The sequence below is a fragment of the Lepisosteus oculatus genome, chromosome 12 (genome assembly GCF_040954835.1).
Source record: "Lepisosteus oculatus isolate fLepOcu1 chromosome 12, fLepOcu1.hap2, whole genome shotgun sequence".
Lineage (NCBI taxonomy): Eukaryota > Metazoa > Chordata > Actinopteri > Semionotiformes > Lepisosteidae > Lepisosteus > Lepisosteus oculatus.
This window is the reverse complement of record NC_090707.1, coordinates 10,940,117-10,960,848: the sequence shown is the minus strand read 5'-3', so window position 1 is coordinate 10,960,848 and position 20,732 is coordinate 10,940,117. Positions and strand designations below refer to the sequence as shown.

Sequence of the window (20,732 nt, the reverse complement as noted above, 5' to 3'; positions counted from 1 at the left end):
AATTGTGCAAATTCTTTATTTTATACTTTTGAAAAAATGTTTTAATACAATGCAATGGATTACAGAAAGGCAGTATAGCACAGTAGCAGTGAATCTTCCATGGTAAGAAACTCTTTGGTATCATTGATAACTATTAATAAAATCAATAAGACAATATATACTTATATATATTACTGTGTCATCTGCAAGGTTAGCACTTGAAAAACAACATACATGTCACTGATTTTTGTGAGATAAAGTAAAATAAAAAATTAAGAAAAGCCATCCCTTTAGAACAAAATCACACATTTCTGTACTCATAACACAAAGTGGGAAATCCTACACTGGGTCAATATTATAGAACTCCCCTAAAGAAAATATAATTTCAGTAGTTTCATATAAAAATCCCTATGATATAATCCATCGTGATATTCTAACACTTTTTAAAGTATTTGATCTATTATGTAACATGACATGTGGTAGGTCCAAAGCATATGGTGTCTTTGCACTGAGTACAAAGTTGTCTTATCTTTAATAAAACTTGTCAACTCATGTCAGATTAAGACCCCTTGAAACTCTACATCACTTAATTTTCACACTCAACTACGTACTTCAAAGTCTTTCTACCTCTCTCCTGGAGTTTAGTTATCAGCTATTAAACCAGTTGGGCAGGTTAGTCATTTCAAATTGAATTACCTTCCATGACACAGCCTGGTTACTTTTTCCTTCACATCGCTAACTGTGGACAAGTATTCTCTGTCTGACATCTCTGGCAGTGAGGGGGAAGGCAAAGAAATTAAGAAATAATTATATGGGAGGGGGGAAAAGATGTGTTGCATTGGTTTAGAGGCAAATGTTTCTTCGATGTATGTGAGGTAAAGATGGTTTTATCTATCTCCATATCTACTGTGATGCAGCTCTGAGGAGTCGCAGAAATGCACGTCTATGTTTATAAAGCTTTATTCACAGCATGCTGCTCAGTTCCCTCTGAAGTTTTTTTTCTCAAACATAGAAATCTAGAAGGACTGAAAATAAAAATCTTAGGGTGTAAATAAATGGTTTTGCTACATTGACATGCCAGCATTTGTTAACGGTGAATAGTTTGGAGTTTTTATTTTTTACCCACTGAAGTTTACAAATCTACACTGCGCTGGATGCTTTGTAAACACGATTCAGCTCTGTATGTGTGATATGGAAATGTGTTGGATTCCAAAGCTGTTTTTTAGAAAATCTCTGTTCAAAACCCTCCAATGTCTTCTCTCAATTTCTCTCTCTCTCTACCCCTCCCAGTATTGCTCCCTTTATCAGTCAGTCTTGTCTTGACTGAAAGATGCCTCTGCTGAGCTGTTGCCCAGAGGCTTGCCTAAGAGCAGCACACCTGGATCTGACGCCCCCCAAAATCAAAACATTTAATGGAAACTAAGCCATCAATCCTACCTGTAGAAGAATGCACTCATCCCTCTTCCTTACCAATTATTTGGCAAAATGAAACTGACAAATTGAAAAATAGTTGGAAGAGATGCCTTTTTTTAAATTAACAAAAATAAAAGATTCTCTGCATTCCATCACGTGTGCCCACCTCTCCACGCATAAAACTAGAGCTAAATCCATAACAGTGCAGCCTTGCTCACAACTACAAAAGAACTGTTTAACCATTTCACCTCTCTGCTCCTATGTGTAACCAGAGGGACAGGTGAATCTCAGACCTGCGGTTTTCAGTCTGCTGTGTAATGGTGAAGGGAGCAGGCTTTGCAAGGAGGAGCTGGGCCTTCCTTCTGCAGCTCACTACCTCAGTTTAGAGGTATTCTGTTAATAGTGTTTAATGAATAAACCCTTAACAGCTGAAGAAGCATGATAGGGCCCTATGACTTCCAGTTGATCTCAATCTTTCTCATAGTTTAATGTTCTCGATGACATCTACGGCGCTTTCACTGCTGTGCTTTTTCGATCTCCTTTACCTGCTGTGAATGGAGAAACTGTGATCGTTTGCTATAATCAGCTGCTGTATTCTGATGTTGAGACAGGTGTGCTTTCACAGGCTGGTGCTCTAATTGCGGCAGTTGTGCTTATGGAAAGAAATATGGCCAGGTTACATTTGGCCAGGGCAGAAACTGACAGCATGGTCTGATACATCTTTCAACTATTAAGACCGGCTAATTTAACCCCTTTTTCAGATATAGATTTTATGGTTTGTGAGCCCCCACTTCTGTACTATATTTGGTGTAATTTTGTACTTCTTTTTTTTTACCTGATTATTGATGATGTACTTTATTTTAAAAAGATTGCTGTATTTGCTTTTTTAATGTGTTCAGATAAGGGGGGGCATTGTATTGAAGTGTAATTCCATTCTGCCAGTTTTGTGAAGACATTTTATGTTTATGTACTGCTTCAAAGTTATTTGAAAATTATCTACAGCAGTTATACATACAATACAGTATGTTTCAGGCGCAAACTAAACCTACATCTGTGAGTCTCTTTTTCTTTTTACTTTGTCAAGATTATTATGAAGTGTCTCTCAGTTTGCAGTTCTGTTTAGACTAGATGTTATGTTGTGTGTTGACGCACAATGCAGTTGCATTCTTAATGCCTGAGGTGGATTCTGCCATTCAGTGTATTGATTAGTACCTATCAGTAGTTTTGCTGGTTTTCTGTTGTTTTTTCTCTGGTATCCTTGATTGCAATGTAAGGCAGATTTGTAGATAAGTTTGAATCCTGTTTTGCTGTCAGAAGAATTTTGTGGAGTTGTTGGTCATATGCTGGAAGACATATTGATGGAGCGGAAGGCCCACATTTGTGCATTCAGGAAAAAAAAAAGATTTTTTAAAAGAGAAAATTGGCTCTAGTTGTGAGTGTGTGCTTGTCTGTATCTGTATCTGCCCTGCAATGGAATGGTGTCCCATCCAGGTGTATCCTGCCTTGCGTCTGTTGCTTTTCAGGATAGGCTTCGGCTCCACCACGACACTAAATTGGATGAAGCAATTGTAAAATGGATGGATGTTAGAAAAAAACAATAATTCGTCTGTCTTATACTTCTACTGTTAGAATGGATTGCCACAGCTAATCTCTCAAGATTAGCTAAAGACTGAGAAGAATTATTTTCTGAAATCCTAAACAAACATTTTATTGGGTTTAGCTGAAACTCAAATGTTGTGTGTTGGGCTGAATGACAAAAGTTTAGGCTTTACATAGAGTAAACTCTTCTTTCAGGCTCAAAGCTTACGTTTGATAGAATGTGTTCAGAAATAAACTCTGCCAAACAAGGAGTGGTTGAAAAGATAGTCATCCAAGGCCCTTTGCCTGCTCTGAGCCTGTGTGCTGTGCATAAGGTCTCTGCCTATATGCCTTAATGAATGTCTACCCACTCACCGTTTTATAATAGTTTTTTGCTAAGTGGTTGTTCAAAACAAGCTGCTAAGTTCAGCTTTGAAGCTTGTGTGCCTAAAGCGTGATTCACAGCTTAATGTCTCTCCTTCTCTCGCTGCACTCACCCTCCCTTAACTTTTGCCCTCAACAACTGTCCTTCCTGCTGCTCAGTATAGCTGTTTCCTAACACAGAGGCAGAGCTTCCCACATAATCCAAGCCGGAGGGTATGAGTCAGAAAATCCTGGATCAAGGGAAAATAAACATGAAAGTGCACAATACAGATCACTTGTGCCAGAATCAAATCTCTTCTTCACACTAAATGTATTGATAGAGAAATAGCTACTAAGTTATAAAACAGATCTTGCAAAAGACCAAAGCAATCTGGATTTAGGACAACATGATTACAAATAACAGTATGGGTCAGGGGGAATAGTGATTTTGAAAGAAGAATCTTCAGAGTTCAGAAACGTTTTGGGCGTTTGTGAGGAGGGATTGGGTGGGAAAAGTCCTGTAGAAGGAATGTTGGAATCTTGTAGCTCAGGGATGTTCTCAGAGATAGGAATCTTTATTCCTGGCCCTGAGAAAAGAATGAGGGGTGTGTGGATGTGTAGAGGGTCTGGGCAAGACTCATCGAAGGATATTAAGGGGTTTGATCTGAGGTGATCTCTGTCATCTTTTCTTCCGCCTTCCTGCAGGCTTCTTCTTCTTGGTGGTGGAGCTCGTCATGTGGGAGAGTGGAGGAGAGGGTGTACTGGGGGTCATCATCCTCCACAATGGTGAGCTCTGCCTCCAGGCCACCAGTTGCCACACTGCTCTGTCGTGGGCTGGGCAGCTCCTCCTCCTCTTGCTCCTTCTCCACGGAGTCAGATGCAGATTTCCCCTCTTCAACCGCTGGGGCCAAGTGAGAGTGCACCACAGTAAAGGGGGCCTCTTCGTCTGGGCTACTGAGGGGTTCTAGCTCAATGGATGCAACAGCTGAGGGAGACTCCTCGGCTTTCGGAACAGTATCGCCGTCCCGCATTTTCTTAACATTGAAGGTGAGTGGTGAAACCTTGAAGGAAGAACTCTTGGCACTGGGATTCTTCTGGTGGTTGGGAGTAAGACTTTTCTTGATCTTCTCACGCTTCTCTGGGGAGACTATCTTGGTACTGATCTTGCTCATCTTTTTCTCTATATTATGGCGGGAAAAGGCCTTTTTCAGGCTGTCCACCTTCTTCAGGCTGGAGCGCTTGATCTTCTCTGCGCGTGTCTGCTCCAGCCGTTCGCCAGGCTGACCCACTCCCCCTACCTCCTCTTCCTCATCCTCATGGCCCAGCTCCTCGTCGGAAGACAGGCTGATTGTCTGCAGGGTCTCCTCCTGAGAGCGGTTGGCATCCACTGTGGGTGGCTCCTCCTCAGCCTCAGGCCCCCGGGGGTAGGGGACTGGGTCCTTCACGAAAACGCTGGACGGGATCTCGTTCTCCTCCTGAAAACGGGAATGACGAAAACCATCATGAATAATTGTGCACAGTGCTAAACAGAAGAATTGGTCACTTTCAGCTAATGGCAGCAAATTCTGTAAAATTGAAAAGCCTGTGAAGAACACCCGAATACCTTTGAACTCTGGTAATGCTATATTCACAAGGGTTAGTGTGAGGGTTGAAGTTTGGACTAAATCTTATGCACGTGGTAAACATTCGATTTCCAAAACCACAAAATTGGTGTTGCAGTGATATAATTGATAATTGATTTTAAATCCTACAATCCCATAATGTTCAATTTAAACAATTTGCCTAGTGTATGGCAGCGGACTAGCTTTAAATTTCTATGGTATCCCTTTTATTTTTAGCAGATTTTCTGTGATGGTATTCCATCAGGGTATGCTGACTTTGATAGCTGACTAGCTGAAGCATCTCTGAATCTTATATTGCTGCCTAGTTTTAGACAGGTCTTGTGACTTTTCCAGGTGTGCTGTGTCATAGAAAGTACAGTATCTGTATCATCGGCAAGGTAAAAAAACACGAAACTAAAGAAGTTCTAAGTAAATTTCTTATGTTCATGGAGTTGTTGGTCAGTCACTTCCTCATTCCCTCCTCCCTCTACTGCAGCACATTATAGAGGCTCTGCTCTCTTGTTATGCCAGCGTCACACTACATGACTCTGGCATAACGACTTCTAGTTGGAGGGCATGTCAAATTTAACAACTGCAGCTCCTCAATCTCACTGCCTTTTCTGTCCTAGAGGGTGTCAAATTATACGACTAGGAGTCACAAGGGGTGACTAATTTACATGATTCTCCCAACTTTTCATCATGGTTCCAAATCTAACTGATGTGTGGTGAGCGTTCTGGCTCACTATGGCTGCCATCGCATCACACAGGTGGGGCTGCACATTAGTGGTGGTGGAGGGGATCCCCATTACCTGTAAAGCGAATTGAGTGGAGTGTCCAGAAAAGCGCTATATAAGTGTAAGCAATTATTATTATTAGTCTCATATTGTGCCGCGAAAGTACTGCAAGGTCGCCTCATTTTGGCAGCCAATCAATGTGGAGCACACCTGAATAAGAGGAGGAGAACAGTACGAAAGTAAATGAACAACAAACACGAAACATCGAACAGACATCTGTGCTGGCTCCAAAGTTTCACTTCACTGTTTGTGGGCATTGTATGCATTGTACTTCCGGATGAGCGCTCACTGGCTGTTGACTGCCGCAGACACCCACCGTAGCGAGTCGCAGAGAGTCGCATGGGCTATTAAGAGCGCTATGACTGAGTTGCTAGGGGTGTCACACTACACAACTCACGGTAACAGCCGTGCGCTGCGACACTCTACAACTCGCTGTGATTTTCTTACTATTATGTGAATAAAGGCTACAACTGAAAATCCTAGGAAAAGTCGTGTAGTGTGACGCTGGCTTTAGAAATCGGAGATTTACAGCTCCTTCCTGGTTTTTAACTGTTACCTGATCATCTATCTACTCCCATTTAGTCAGGTGGCAAATCATTCTCCACAACTTTCTGGGGAATGTAGTTAAGATACGATGTGCTATAACAGTCTGTTCTGTCCTTTCTTCTATCTTCTTAAATGGACCATCTGAAATCATTGTCAGTTTCCACATGCTGAGCTTGGCTCCCTGTTTGCCTTGTGAAAATGCCAGCCATGATTTGGTTTGTATGCGTAAGGGAAAAGTCCACCATACATCTCAGCTGTTCTGCAGCTGCTCTGTCACTTTATATTAAAAAAGGATTATTATTGTTAACATAGTAAAGCTTTAGATTCAAGTTTTTGCACCTTCCCATGAAGGCTAGGTCATTTTTAGACTGGGGATCACACAGACTTACACTTTGGAACATTCATACTTCAGAATCCAACTGTTAGACTCTACCTTTAATGCACTCCAGTAATTTATTTGTACCGGTTTGTACAGTCTAAATAATGCATTTACAGTTTAACAGATGTGATTCAAAAGCAGTGATTGTGTACTAAGGAATACCTTAGTGTTTCTGCATTGGGAGCACTACTGGCTTGTGGTGATTGAATGGATTGTGCCTGTGGTGGTTTTACACACAGGCCTGGAGCAGACCTACAGTATGGTACTGTTGTAATGTTAATAGTGAGAGTCCTCAGCACCAGCTGCACTCAGAGATTACAGGATACAGGGGTAACATTAAAGCTGTAAAGAACAGTGAATGAGTGAAGCAATGATGCTTGCTAAAAACTGCTCCTATGGGAAAAATAAAACCAACTGAAACAAGATTGTGAAAACCTACCCTTTGACTGGTTTCACAATATTGCTGTTCTATACACTTTAAAAGTCAGTGTGTTTCTTTCCTCATTGTTCCTCTCCTGGAGAAACGGTGCAACTAGCAGCACTGTGAGGAACAAGGGGAAGGAAGCCAAACAAAGTACCGCTCAGATTTTCCACTGGCTTCTGGAGACCCTCCAGAAAAAGGAAGGGGAGGGGAAAGAACCAGTGAACTGCTTGTCCTTCCTGGCACGGAGCCGCTCCAGGAATCCCAGCAATGTGCAGGAGAATTAAAACCTTACCACTACAGCGAGCCCTAACATTTTAGCACATCAAGGCCACATAGTTCACGAAACCTCCCTTCCCTTGTCTCTTCCAGCTTGTACCTCAGATCAGTTATTCCTCAATACTGCTGGGAGGCCATTTCCAGAGGAGGTTGGAAACCTGATCCAGATTTTGTTTTGTTTTTTTGTTTTACATTGAGGATCTTAATTACTCAGTTGAACTAATTATTTGTTAATTCTGTAGAACAACAACAGTGAGGCCAGCAGGACTGAAGACATTCTGCACTGTTGTTCGGATGTGGGTCTAGTGAAGCTGCAGCTGGAAATTACTTTTCTTATTAGGGTCAAAATAATGGGTATGAATTACATCTGTGCACTGTGTTGTACGGTAAATAGATTCTGTTTAGCACTTAAATGCATTTATTTAACTTTTATTTAAGAACTTACACTATTTAAACAGAAAAAGTGCTCCTCTTTGTTTTGTTTCAGAGTTACTCTATATGGCAAGAACATGTAATTAGCCAACATCTCAATCAGTACTCACAAAAGTGATACGACTAGTCTGGTTCAACAAATGACTCATTATTTGTGGACCAGCGAGTAAAGCCAGAATAACTGGAACTGGTTGTACTGACTGTTGGCCACCTCATGTCGATCAGTCCCAGCTCTACTTAATTTATAACCTAAATTACCAGTGCAGCATGTCAGTACAAGAAATTGTGCTCCTTGTCACTCCCTGCCGTAAACCTACAATGTAACTCAGACATACAGATGTACTAAAGCACAGTGACAGGAGACAACAGAAATCTCCTTTTAACCATAGGTAAAACGTCAAGTCCTGTAATACACAATGGGATTGTCAAATGAAATTATAGTTAGGACCTCTGAGCACACTGCTGTCAAAACAGGCAAGTTTTTTTATGTGCTTTATACAGTGCAATAAAGACACAGATTACTATATTAGGCATGTCATGGAAATTAGTGCTATTGCCTCAGATCACTTGGTTCCAGAGTTTGATTATGGCCTAGGGTGTCTTTTATGTGGAATATATATATACAGTATGTTCTCTCTTTGTCCATGTGATCCTCTTTCCTCTCAGAGACATGTTTCACTTCAGTGACACTTATATGTGATCTGCTTCTGTATGTGTCTGTTAGACTCTGTGATGGTCTTGTATTCTGTCCATGGAGAAGTCCCTGATCCATCTTTCATCTTCAGCTTCTGTGAATGCTATGAGTTGCTGTGTCACTTACCAGAAATGGAAACTTACCATCCTATAATGGATGGATGATTAATGGATCTTTTGTGCAATTACTGTTTGTGCTTTACCAAACTTTAGTGTTGGAGCAAAGTCTTGTATCAGGGAAAAAAACATTTGAATGAAATTGTTTTGAATTAACTGGGCACAGCAAGAGTTTAGTTACACACAGGAAAAGATGAGTGAGTAAAAAAATGCAATCTTAGAATCTAAGAATTTAGGATGAACTGCTAGGTTATAGTCAGGTTTTGCGCGAGATGTATATGATTGAGATATAAAAATGAATATACTGTATGAGTAATAAAAACACTACAATAGTTACAAACAAGAGGAGGCCATTTGGTAGTATCTTATTGATATAAGGATATCAGCTTAAATAATGTGTCATCTTTGTTCTATACTCTGTCTCCTGTTCTCAGTTTTCAGTGTGCTTACATGTAGTTTCCACTTGTGACCTTTGTTACAAATTTCACTATCAATTCTGAAAAAACCCACTGGGTTGATTTTTCTCAATGCCTTTTGGGAATGTTGAATACTTGTATCAGGTTCCCTTGTTGTCTTCTTTGAGTTTAATTTGTTACTGATAAATCTAAGAACTTAAAACCAGTCTTTTGTTTTACCTGAAAAAAAAAAAGATTTCACAGCATGAAGTAGAAACATAGCTTTTTAGAAGGTGCTTGCCTTAGGACCATTGGAGTTTCAGGTATTTGGAGTAACCTGTTTGTCTCCTACTGCCTCAGGACAGCTGAAAGAGAGCGATTTCTCAACTGAACTGAGAAAAACAAGAATACACGCTCGCGAATGCCATAAGATACTGAAGAAAATATTTTCAAAGTATTTGGAGATCATATTCCTTTATTATTAAGGAAATAATGAAAACTGCAATCCAGGACTGTTACATATACTGTAGATAACCTTTAAAACTGAGGAAAAGAGCAGCCACTTTCCCCAAAACAAAAGCGAATGAGAGACACTGTGAGTCGTTTGTAAGTATTCAACAAGAGGGACCTCCTGAATGCATAGAGAATTAAAAAGGAATTTCATTTGCTAATTGTAGCTCTTTTCATTGACTTAGTGCAGCTTTCTACGGCTGAAGCCTTATGGACGCCTCCTAAATAATGAAGGAAGCTGTAATCGGAAAGTCTGTGTAAACAACGCAGAGCCAGGCAGTGAAGACAAGTACAAATTCCCAGTTGATTAGTCACAGAGAGCTATAGTGCTGCTGCAATTGCAATTCCTCTCTTTCCCATGGAATGCCAGCCATGGCCCAGTGGTATGTTACACTACAAGGTTAGGAATGCACAGATTATAGCCCCCATACCTGGCTACTATGTGGGAGGGGAGGAAGGAGTGTTGGGAAGAAGACACCATTGCTTTCACACTGTGGAAATACTTTGAGATATAGAATAGTATGGTGGCAGGGTTGGCCAGTGGGCAAAGTGGCATGCCTCAGCTCCAGGTTTCGATCCCATATTGGAGTGTCTGTCTCTGGAATTTGCATGTTCTCTCCAAGTTCATGTGGCTTTTTGCTGGGTACTCTGGTTTCCACCAATGTTTTGAAAACGTGCAATGTAGGCTTGATTCGTTAATCTAAATGACCCCTTTCTTGAAGGGTGTTATCAAGAGTCTGTCATGCTTAAAAGGTTCGTTCATAGTACAACAGGTTCTGAGTATGGGACGTGATGAGAAATAGAACCAGATGAGCACAATGAGTTGAGTGGCCTCCTCCTGTTTGTAGCTATTCTGATGCTTTGATGGTCTGTTAATACTAAACCGGGAACATCTTTAAGAGTAGTTAATTATACTATCCCTGTGCTTGCCTCTCAAACTTGCAGATGCAATTGAGTGAAAAAAAGGGCTGCGATGATGAAAAAAGCAATGTTGATTTGCCTCACAGCTTTTCTGACTAGTCCTGCTATTTTGCTTGTCTCTGAGAAATCGGATATATAATGGGATCTTTTGGACAGATTATGGATAATCTCCTTCATAAACTCATATAGCCCTGCCTTCACATCTATCTATTGCATTGGCATCTTAAGATCACTATTTGTTGTGTAAATATTTGCGTTCTCCATGATATTCTGCATCAGGCCTTGCAAGATGTTCTACATGCCACAGTTTTCATCTCCATATCAAACCTGCTCAATTTAGCACAGTATGCAGACAGAAGAATAAAATAAACTACAATTCAAGTGGTACACAATAACATTCTACAATAGTGAGTGTCACTCTTTTTTCAAAATAGGATAAACTCTAACGAAGAGTTTTTCTATATCTCACTTCTTGCAGGGCTATCTAGTAAAGCTTGCGAAGAATAAAACCAGCACTGTCAGGCTTGCATGTTCCTCTGGCAGATAACAATATTTTCCTACATTGATGTGTTTTATTCATAGAATTGCAATAAGATACGAGAAGTTATCTATGTAGAGTTTTTAGCAGGGCTCATGTTGTTTTTCCTGTTAGCTCCAGGGCTTGAGGTTAGGCTTATTATTTATCTGTTGTTCACGTGGTGCTCTTTGAGAGAAACCCCACCTCCTCTCCATCCTGCTGTCACCTCCCCTCTCGTGTTTCCTGCGTCAGTACTGAGTAACAAATCCACTGCCTCCCTGAGCGAGCCTTTTGGAAAGAACTGTGAAGACCACAGATCATGAGGTCAGCACAAAGATAGCTTTTGTGCAGAATCAATGGCTTTATTCTATAGAAGCCAGTTTGCATAGATAATAATAATCTAAGTTAAGAACAATGCAGGGGTAGGGTGGGGTTTATCTCAAAATAACACTGTTTTTTTCAAGTGTAATCTGAGGATGAATTAAGAGCAGAGGTTTGTTTTGCAAACACCTATATTTCTAGCTTACAGCTAGAAATTCATCTACAAATGCTGAGATGCTAACAGCAACAAAACCTATGTCAAGCATGTTTAGCTAAATTATTTTTAAGCTCTCGGTATTAGTAAGGATTGGTACTGTTACTATCCAAGGCCCTTAATGTTTGCAACCACTCTTGTGTTCTTAAGCTCTAAACAGTGTTTTGTTCTCAGGATAATACATTTATGAATATTTTGGCCGCTTACTTAAAACGGATCCTTTATAAAGTACAAACTGTATTCTACATGTCAATGTGCTAAAATGAGTACAATATGAAATACGGAAATATTTAAACCACACCACATTACTGCTGTTTTAATAAAATCAAGTATAATATATTTTCTTTGCTTATTAAGCTCTGGCCAAACTGTGGGCCCGATGATGAGGTACAGAGCATTTCCGTTCCCAGAGGGCAGTGTTTTCCCAATGAAAACAGACGTGTTGCTAGGGAAATAAGCAAAGAAAAGGCCTGTTATGGTGAGAGACGTTGGAGCAGAGAGATCTATCTAGCTTGTTGTGTGCAACAAGGATAAAAATGCTCCTTGGGCGTAAGGTGAAGATTTTCAGGGCATATTTACCATATAGAATATGAAACAATCTTTTTCTTGTTGGGTTGCAAGACATAATGGTGGTTTGAGGACACATGTGGGACAAAAAAGTATTTTTTCCTTTTATGGAGAACTCTAAAACTGAAAGAACTTACTTGCGACTGCTCTTGACAAGATTTAGAAGCCTGACTTGTGCACACTTGTTTTCTACTCAACCTACATTAGCTTATGATCTAGAAGAGTGATTTAATAGATTAGGTGTATGGCAGGGAAATGAACTGACTTGATTTTAGTTTGCCCCCTTAAATACCTCAGTGCAAAAGAGGCCACCCAGCAGTTCCTTAGAACAAATTCATCTTTTGCTTGCTTTGCATACTAAGCAGTGTTCTCACTATTAGAAGTGCCTCCTAATAGTTGACATTACACTGGTTAAATGTTGTCATTGTGTTTTGCCCCTTTATGAGCGATATATGTATAAGCAGTAATTATGAAGAAACACAATGAAGGTGCAAGGGCATGGAGTTCTGACAATCATGCCAAGTGAAGTGCAGATTATCTCCCAGTTATAATACAGTACATCCCCTTCTTTCACTTTCACAAAAGAATAGGAAACACTATTTATTCTTCCATGTATATATTTATTGCCAGTGTGTTACAATATAGGGTTTTGCTCAATAGAGATAAAATGTAAAGAGATTAAGTGTCACAAAGACACAATATTTTCCATTCTGCTTTGGATCACTGTTGGTGTTACTAGGGCTTTTTGGTGTGAGGCTGTAATGATGACGTAATCCTCTGGAGCTTGAAAAGCATTGCAAACCTGCTGGGTTACATGACTACCTTTTTGGCTAAAATTTGTTTGCCTGTCTGTGTGCACTCACGACTTCAGAGAGCTGGGGGGTGCCTGAGAGGTGGTGCATTGAATTCTGGCTATGAACAAATTTCACACACACCACTGGATCTTGTGATAAATCCACAAGTCACCAAAGAGGTTCACTGTGCTAACATTGCTCTCTTTTGAGAGCCATCATATCGTCTCAGTCCTTTACGAAACTTTGAAAAGATGAGATGTTTCTTCCAAAACCTTAGAAATATCATTGGAATCAAGTTGAAATATGTGTATATACAGTATCTTGCATACATTCATTTTCAGAACTCTTTACAGATAAACCCCTGTATTGCTTGTGCAAAAAAAAAAGTGCAAAGCCATTGTTCTTCCCAAAAGAAAAGTATCTTCCAGTTAAGTTTCTGGTGCTATTATCTCACTGTATTTTGTACAGAAAATCAGAAGGTCAAACTTTGTCCTTGTTGTACCCCACAGTCTGGAAGTGCTGGCAACGTGGAGTGCTGTGATTACCAGGAGCCAGACTGCAAAAAGTCAGGCATGCTTGCACTCAGCACTCATACCTCTGCGGCCCAGTGCAAGGCTCTCTGCACCTGGTGCACAGGCACATTCCTCCCTGAGCAGATACTGTAATGGAGGACATAATTTCCTTGTTTTTCTGGAAGCTATGGTTCCATTGAGTTGTGGATTTAAAGAGCAGTGATAGCTCTGTGTCCATGCTGACTGGATGATGATAACCAGGTATCACCTTCATTTCCACAAATTAATGATAATTTTTAAGGTAGGACGGAAGGATTTTTCCCACTTGTTTAGGCCTACAGTAACGCCAACTTCAGCTCTGTCCCTAACCCCTGTAAAAGTGGTCAACATCAGCACTCTGTGGAAATGCACAAGCCATTTCAGGTCATTATCTTTGAGTTTGACCCTTAATTGTTTTTGATCATTTGCTTAGTATTCCCACATAGCTCTAACATGACTTGCAATTTCACAGATACCTTTCCTGTCCTCACGCCCCACCACACAATATTTTGTCTGCCAAGATTTACAATTAGAAAACAAATATGTAATTAGCAATAAAACATGACTGTCTCTAGGGGTCTTGCACAGCGCTGTGTAAGCTCTTGCCTCACAATGGACAGTTCTAACAGCTGAGAAGGTGAGAGGTGGTCAGCAGTAGCTGCCAAGAGTGTAGAAAACACCAAACAAACATCTTCGAATTAAACAAACAGAATCTAATTTTGCTTATATATTTATACGTATATAATCCACATTCTCAAAAGATATTTGTCAGCAAAACAAATATTGGAATTTTGGAAGTTATACCCAAAAATTAAATCTGGCAGCATTCTGGAGGTGTGTGCCTTTTCTGCAAAACAACTAATTAGAGCTGCAGTAGCATCGCAGAATTCACCCATGTGTGTATTGATTGCCAGTGTACTGTATTGGGGTACTGTATAGCTGTATTGGGGTTTGTTCCATAGAGTTAAAATCTTAAATGTCATAAACACACTATATATTTTATTTACAGTTGGTATATCACTATATACAGTATGCATTTGTTTCATGAAAAATAAGGAATTTTAAAATTTCAATTAGACATAACATAGAATAAGCACTGTATCCTCGGTAGAGATAATGTTTAACTTTAATTTACTTTCCTAAGGGACATGTACAGTAACTGTAAATTTTTTGGGGAAAAGGTTGGTCTGCGTTTTTGCTTCAATTTAAACCTCGGTGTCTTAAATACTGATATTTACTAAATCTGTTCTTTATTAATCTGTTTCCAGATGTTAATCTGTGGTAGATTTTAAGTCAATCATGACATTATTTGTTAATTTCAAACCTAACACTTTTTGCAGAGCCAGAAGCAATTAAAGTGCTTTCGTTAAAGATGTTAAGATTTTACTTAAGGGTTTAATTGAGTAATTTAGAGCTCAGCTGGAAGAAAAGATACAGAGGCGTAATATAGGGATTGAAAAACTGCTATAAAATTAAAATGTGCCTGGTACTGCCTCAATCCTATGAACTGATGAACAAAGAAGTTAAAACATTTGTTACTTGACTTTTGTTGTAGGAGACTTTTGTTGTTTTCCAAAAGGGATGAGTTGTAATGGACCCATATGCAGTTTTATGTCAGACCTGCAAAACCCACAGTCTGTAAAATGCAGTAAACTCAGGGCAGTCAGTTAACGAGACACTCCTCTCAATACAGATTGCCTTCTCCCTCGTAAAGCCTACTTATTGTTTTTGTTTTTCAACATTCATGATTATATATTGAAGGCAGCTCATTACAGAAATTTGAGAGTCACTGGTCTCTCAAAACCCTGAAGGAAAGATATAAATTACAAAGAAAAAAAAATGGTTTCATGTTTCTTCCACTCCGTTGAAAACCGTTTCTTATTTAATGAAAGCTTTCATTTTTCTTAGGCCGGGTGAGCCATATATGGGCAAAGCTCAGAACTCCAGATCTGTAAGGCAGGAGTGTACTCACATAGCTCTAATTCTGAGCACTACTCTATGACCTTCTTTCCCAAGACTATATTAAAAGAACTGAAATCCCAGAAGGTATTTATGGATGTTTTCAATAGCCTTCATGAAAATTCTCAGAGATAATTGAACTCACATATTATTTTATAATTACAAGACATAATAAGTAATCAGTTTGGACACTCAGATCTCTGTGAAAAAGCCCTGAATTATATACTGCATATTCATGCATAGGTTTATGCAATGCCACAAGGTCGCAATTTCTTTGCTTGTCAAACCACGGGATCACAAACTCTCTGTCATTACTTTACTGTAGCACTCGGAAACCTATGCAGAGAATAATATGACTCTGGCAGTACTAAGCCGATTACAGTCTTCTCATTCTGCCATGTATTTGAAGTGAAAGCTGCACACTAGTATGTGTAGTGCTCCTGAGACCAAGTGTAGCTCTCTGCAGACCAGACATTTTCCAGAACAAACCTGCCTGCACAACTGCTCCTCGTGTACACAGACCTCCACAGTGTCTTCCAGGATGTATGGAATTAATTGCGCTTGCTTTGTAAATCAACCGGGATGCGCTAACTGGTGCTTGCAAGGCGTTCTCCATGAGTCAAGGTTTTTTTTAAGAAACAAAGATGTAGAAAGTGAGAAGATGTTAACAAACTGTGAATCTGTTGGCTGTTTTCATAAATAGCCCTATGTTTCTCAGTAATGTTTGTATTGGTGGTGGTGGAGGGGAGTCCCCATTACCTGTAAAGTGCTTTGAGTGGAGTGTCCAGAAAAGCGCTATATAGGTGTAAGCAATTATTATTAATTATTATTTTAGTTAGTTATTTAGTCATGTGCTGCAAAACAAAATGATAAAAATACAAAGTATTATTATGCTGCTGATGTAAAATAGAGTTGTGGGCTATGTCTGAATGTTGTTCTGAATATTTAAGTAAAAAAGATATACGAACATGAATTTATCAGTGCATGACAAATAACCTGATTGTGACAATATCAATATCAATATGCAAACATTATGCAGGGGTCCCTAAGCCAGTCAAAGAATCCAGTGTGATTTGTAGGTCTCCTGAAATCCTCAACAGTGCAAGACCTCAGGGAGAGGGTTAAACATGCTCAATTAAGGATCAATAAGAGTGATGTAACACTTCTGCACAGCTCTGAAGCTGTTATGAGTAACAGTGAGACACAGTGGGAAAATTCATGACTGGCCATGGTTGCAGCAGTTACTAGGAGGGGTTAAGAGCTAGTTCACTATGCAAATGTTTATTAGAATGACATCAGTTTTTCTCTAAACATTGCATGACATCCTGCCAAAGTAGAGCCCTTCAGGCGTGCCAATGGAAATCCAACTTAGAATATGGAAAACACCTGCAGTGCTGTTCCCGTGGAGAATCGCTGCAGTAGGCTGTGGGCCACAGATAGCGCTCTTCAGCTTTGATCATTCCAAAATCCTTGTGGAAATCAACTGCTAGAGTTGACAAAGGGGCCTTTCTCTTTGTGTTAATGAATAAATGAATAAGTTGAGAACCTTAATGGCAAAAATGAGCACAAACACTTTCATTAAACAACAACGTACAGCAGAACACGAGAGAGGGACACAAAATAACTGCCTGCCTGGGAACAGAAGAGATGCCATCAATCCTTTTGATGTAGGACAGCAAAGAAAAATGTTGAATATTGTAAATCATGGATTTTATGTTTTTTAAGAGTTTTGCTACTGCAATAACGAATGTAACTGGTGTAAAAGTAAATGTGAAGAGGAAAAAACAGACAGTGGTGTGTTGTGGAGCCAGCTGACACTTCTGCTGGTCCTGTTGGTCCTTCATATGGGCTACGAAATCATGTAAATTTGAAAATTAGGAGAATAGAGTTCTGATCCGTAAAATCTGGTCCAGTGAGCGTATGGCAGGACTTGGATAGCTGCTAACATGTTGAATTTTCTTTGTCTTGTTTAAGTGCTCTTATTGGGACATCTATCCATTCATTATCTTTCCAAATAGAAAGGCCTACAAACCATTTAATCATTTTAACAATACGCTTCTTTTTGTGTTGCATTTGTGAATGAAACATTATATCAAATTAAAAATAAGTTGCCCATTCATGATAGAATAAGTGTAGTTACCTAACACTAGCAACTCTTATAGTAAATGTTTGTATAAAAAAAGTATATCAGTAATCAACAATGCAAGTAGACGGCACAGCCATAAGTAACAGTGTAATGAGGTTCAGCAGCAACCATTCCATTACATACATTAGGGCTGTTATGGGACCTCACAATAAGATGAAACAAAATACTTTAGCTCTATTCTCAGCAGCGAGGAGAGGGAAATGAAATCTGCAGCATAACACAAAGCACAAAATGCAGCAAGATAGGCAGCGGTACAAACACAGGGTGACAAGCAGCTTGACTTGGTGCATCTGGTCCAGACAGTGTGAAGACCGATATTTATACTACAGGCTAGGAAAGTCCATGGGAATCCTAGAGACTCCAGGAGTCATTGATTAAAGCAAGAGCTACATCTATCGTTATCTGAATTCAAAAGGAGTTCATTCTCAGTAAGCAGGTCTGACACTTTTCATAATATCCAATACTTGTAATTTAGGAAATTATGAAATGTGTGATAACTGATTACTGCCAATGAGCTCCATTTGTGCTGCACAGATATCACAGCCCTCTCATGGCTGATTGTTTCAATATGGTAGAACTCGATATTTTTCTTGACTTCTAACATCCTTAGATAGCGTCTCTGATATCTGTGAGTAACAGAAACTTATTATGCATAATAGAAGAGCAAAAGTAGCAAAGAAAATGAATTAACTTTGTTTCTTTGGTGGTCATAACCCATCTGAAAGGAAGTTAATTTCCCATGGCAACACTGGAAAAACATTGCTATAGGCCACATTCATCGCAGAGCCACTGAAGACTGTATTGTTCAGTGATGGAGGAATAATGTTCGTGTTCATGATCCTAACACCTGTTTGGTTACACGGTTAACTTGAGGTCTTTGAAATCAAGAATTGGTAAACAGTAACTTGAATGCACCTGATGTTTCTTTCACAGGCTTTTGAAATAGTTTAGATTATGCTCAATTACTGCTTCCAGATGACTGCAGGATTCATTCAATCCAGTCCTTTTGTTTTCAGCAAACTTTCAAGTTGCAGACTTCCAGTTTTAACAGTAAATATTACAACACAGCTGCAGAAGCTCAAGAACACCTTGTGTCAGTCTTTCCTAAACCACAGTTCCAGGGATATTTTTAATTTTTGTTTTCACTGTATGAAACAGGAAATTCTTAAGCATTACCTTCTTTACAAATATTCATTATTACAGCAGTAATCCAAAGTGCAGGTGAAACACACCTGCATGCACACACATGTAATCTGAACAATACACACGTACAGAAAGCTCACCAACTGTTACTACCTATTGTTGTGACATTGTTTTTACCACACCTTGAATTTCAAGTATTATTCTGCTGACATTTATGCTTCTAGTCAACCTGAACATAACATAGTTTTCAATCTCTTCCTGTGGTATAAAAGTCAGGGATACCTTATTTGGTTAACAAACACTGCACAGAAGTGCTCTTGCATGGCTGTAAACCACCTGTTATGATTTATAAATGATGTAAACATGCTGCTACATAGCATAGTTAAGGATACTGTCCACTGAAGGTATAGTTCAACAAGGCTTGTACTGTATATTCAATGCAGCCACATGTTATAGTGTAACTTTTCAGCTTTTTATTATCCATGTCACAAGGATAGTATTTTATGCAACACTGCTATGCACAAGGTCGACTGCCATTGTCAGCTGAAATTAAATGACCAAAAACCTGCTTTCTTTCACTATGTATGCTTCCCCAGTCCAAAGCCAGCATCTGTAAGGGAGACTCCTTACCTGGAAAATGAGCACCTTAAAGTTGTTCCTCTTGAGAAGGTGGGCATGGTTGGCCTCTAGCTTCTTGACCTGGACAGCCTGCTTGTCCATCTTGTCCTTGACCTCTTTCATGTGGACAGAGACCTTGCGGGACTTCTCTAACAGCTTGCTGACCGTGTTGGAGGTGGAGGTGTGGCTCTTGGACAGCTTGGTCATGTCGCTTTGGATTCCCCTCACTGCAGTTTCCATCTCTGCCTGCCGCTGCTCCATCTTGTGCTGGTTCTCCTGCACTGTGTCCAGCATGTTGACCAGCTTGTCCAGCAGCGTCAGCACTGTGATGGCATTGACCTGTGAGGAGCCTTCCCCTCCGGCCTCTCCAGTGCCCTTCCCGGCTGCCCCACCCGTGCCCAGCTGGTTGAGACTGTGGCTGGGGGAGGACTGAGTAGGACTCGGGCTGGGCACCACCAGATCCTGGGTCTCATGGGAATTGACTGCGCTGCTTCGCTCTGCCTGAACACCGTCTTCACCCATCTTTACACTGTGCGCAGACTGCTTGCTCTCTCCCTTAGCCCTGGAGCCTGATTTTCACTTTTCTCTTTTGCTTCACCACTCAAATGCTTAAGGCTGTTTATTCTTCACCCTTCTTCGTGTTGTCTCTTCTCGTGAGTTTCTTGTCTTGTCCCACCTAATAATACAAAAAGGAATGGAACCGTCGAAGTTTGCTCTCTTTTTTTTCCTCTGAAGCAGGCTTTAGGAAAAGTTTGCTTCTTTACTGCACAGCCTAATGTTCCCTCCCCTTTCCACAGAGTCCTCGTTTCTCCCTCTCTCAGTTCAGGCAGCTGCGCAGAGTCCAAAGCACAGCAGCATTCCTAGCCCTGTGCTTTAAAAGCTTCTTCCCCACCCAGTGGGAGGTGACTTTTTTTGCTTCAACCACCAGCTAGTTCAGCCCCGGAGGGTGAGTGTTTGGCTTTTTGTGCATGCCTTCGTGTGTGTGTGTGTAGTCTTTCTGTGTTTATACATAGTGAATTACAGTACCAACTACTTTCTCTACTCCCTTTCACACCACTTCGCATTTTTAAGAGGTGAAGTTTAGGCTCCATCTCTCCCCTCTTCTTGCAAACTAGGTACAGATAATGTGAAAAGGCATATTTCAATAATGACTTCATCTCTGCCACTGCAAAACACCCACCCCATGGCCACCTGCCATAGGTTGCCCTTGGCTGTGCTTAAAGCACCGTGGTAATGGCTGGCACAAGGTGTTTTTATTTCTGGAAAATGAGGGTTCCTCAAGGCTGTTCTGTTGCACAGACCACAGGGAAGGGAGCATCACGGGGTACTTTGTTACTGTAGTTTTCCTGTAGCAATACCTAAGACCATTACAGTAAACATTGCTTAGGATTAGAAAGGTGTGTTCATTTCACTTTTTTTGGCAAAGTATAAGTAAAACCTTGTTAATCGAAATGGCAGATGCCATAGAAAAAAACAAAAAA

The 20,732-nt window shown here is 40.1% G+C and overlaps 1 protein-coding gene across 1 annotated transcript; it reads right to left on the bottom strand.

Annotated features, from left to right (window-relative positions):
• On the bottom strand, positions 1 to 20,104 carry cavin2a (caveolae associated protein 2a). Its single transcript, XM_006636444.3, has 2 exons — positions 19,264 to 20,104; positions 1 to 4,808 (listed from the first exon to the last, which is right to left on the bottom strand). The coding sequence occupies exons 1-2, from the start codon at positions 19,771 to 19,773 to the stop codon at positions 3,984 to 3,986; spliced, it is 1,335 nt and encodes a 444-aa protein (XP_006636507.1). The 5' UTR covers positions 19,774 to 20,104; the 3' UTR covers positions 1 to 3,983.
• Between the last annotated feature and the right edge of the window lie 628 nt (positions 20,105 to 20,732).

Excerpts from the sequence above, each read along its gene's own strand:
- cavin2a (XM_006636444.3), bottom strand. The coding sequence starts at position 19,773 with ATGGGTGAAGACGGTGTTCAGGCAGAGCGAAGCAGCGCAGTCAATTCC. Across the intron at positions 4,809-19,263 it reads TTAAGGTGCTCATTTTCCAG|GAGGAGAACGAGATCCCGTC; the intron begins GTAAGGAGTCTC and ends TCCCGTTTTCAG.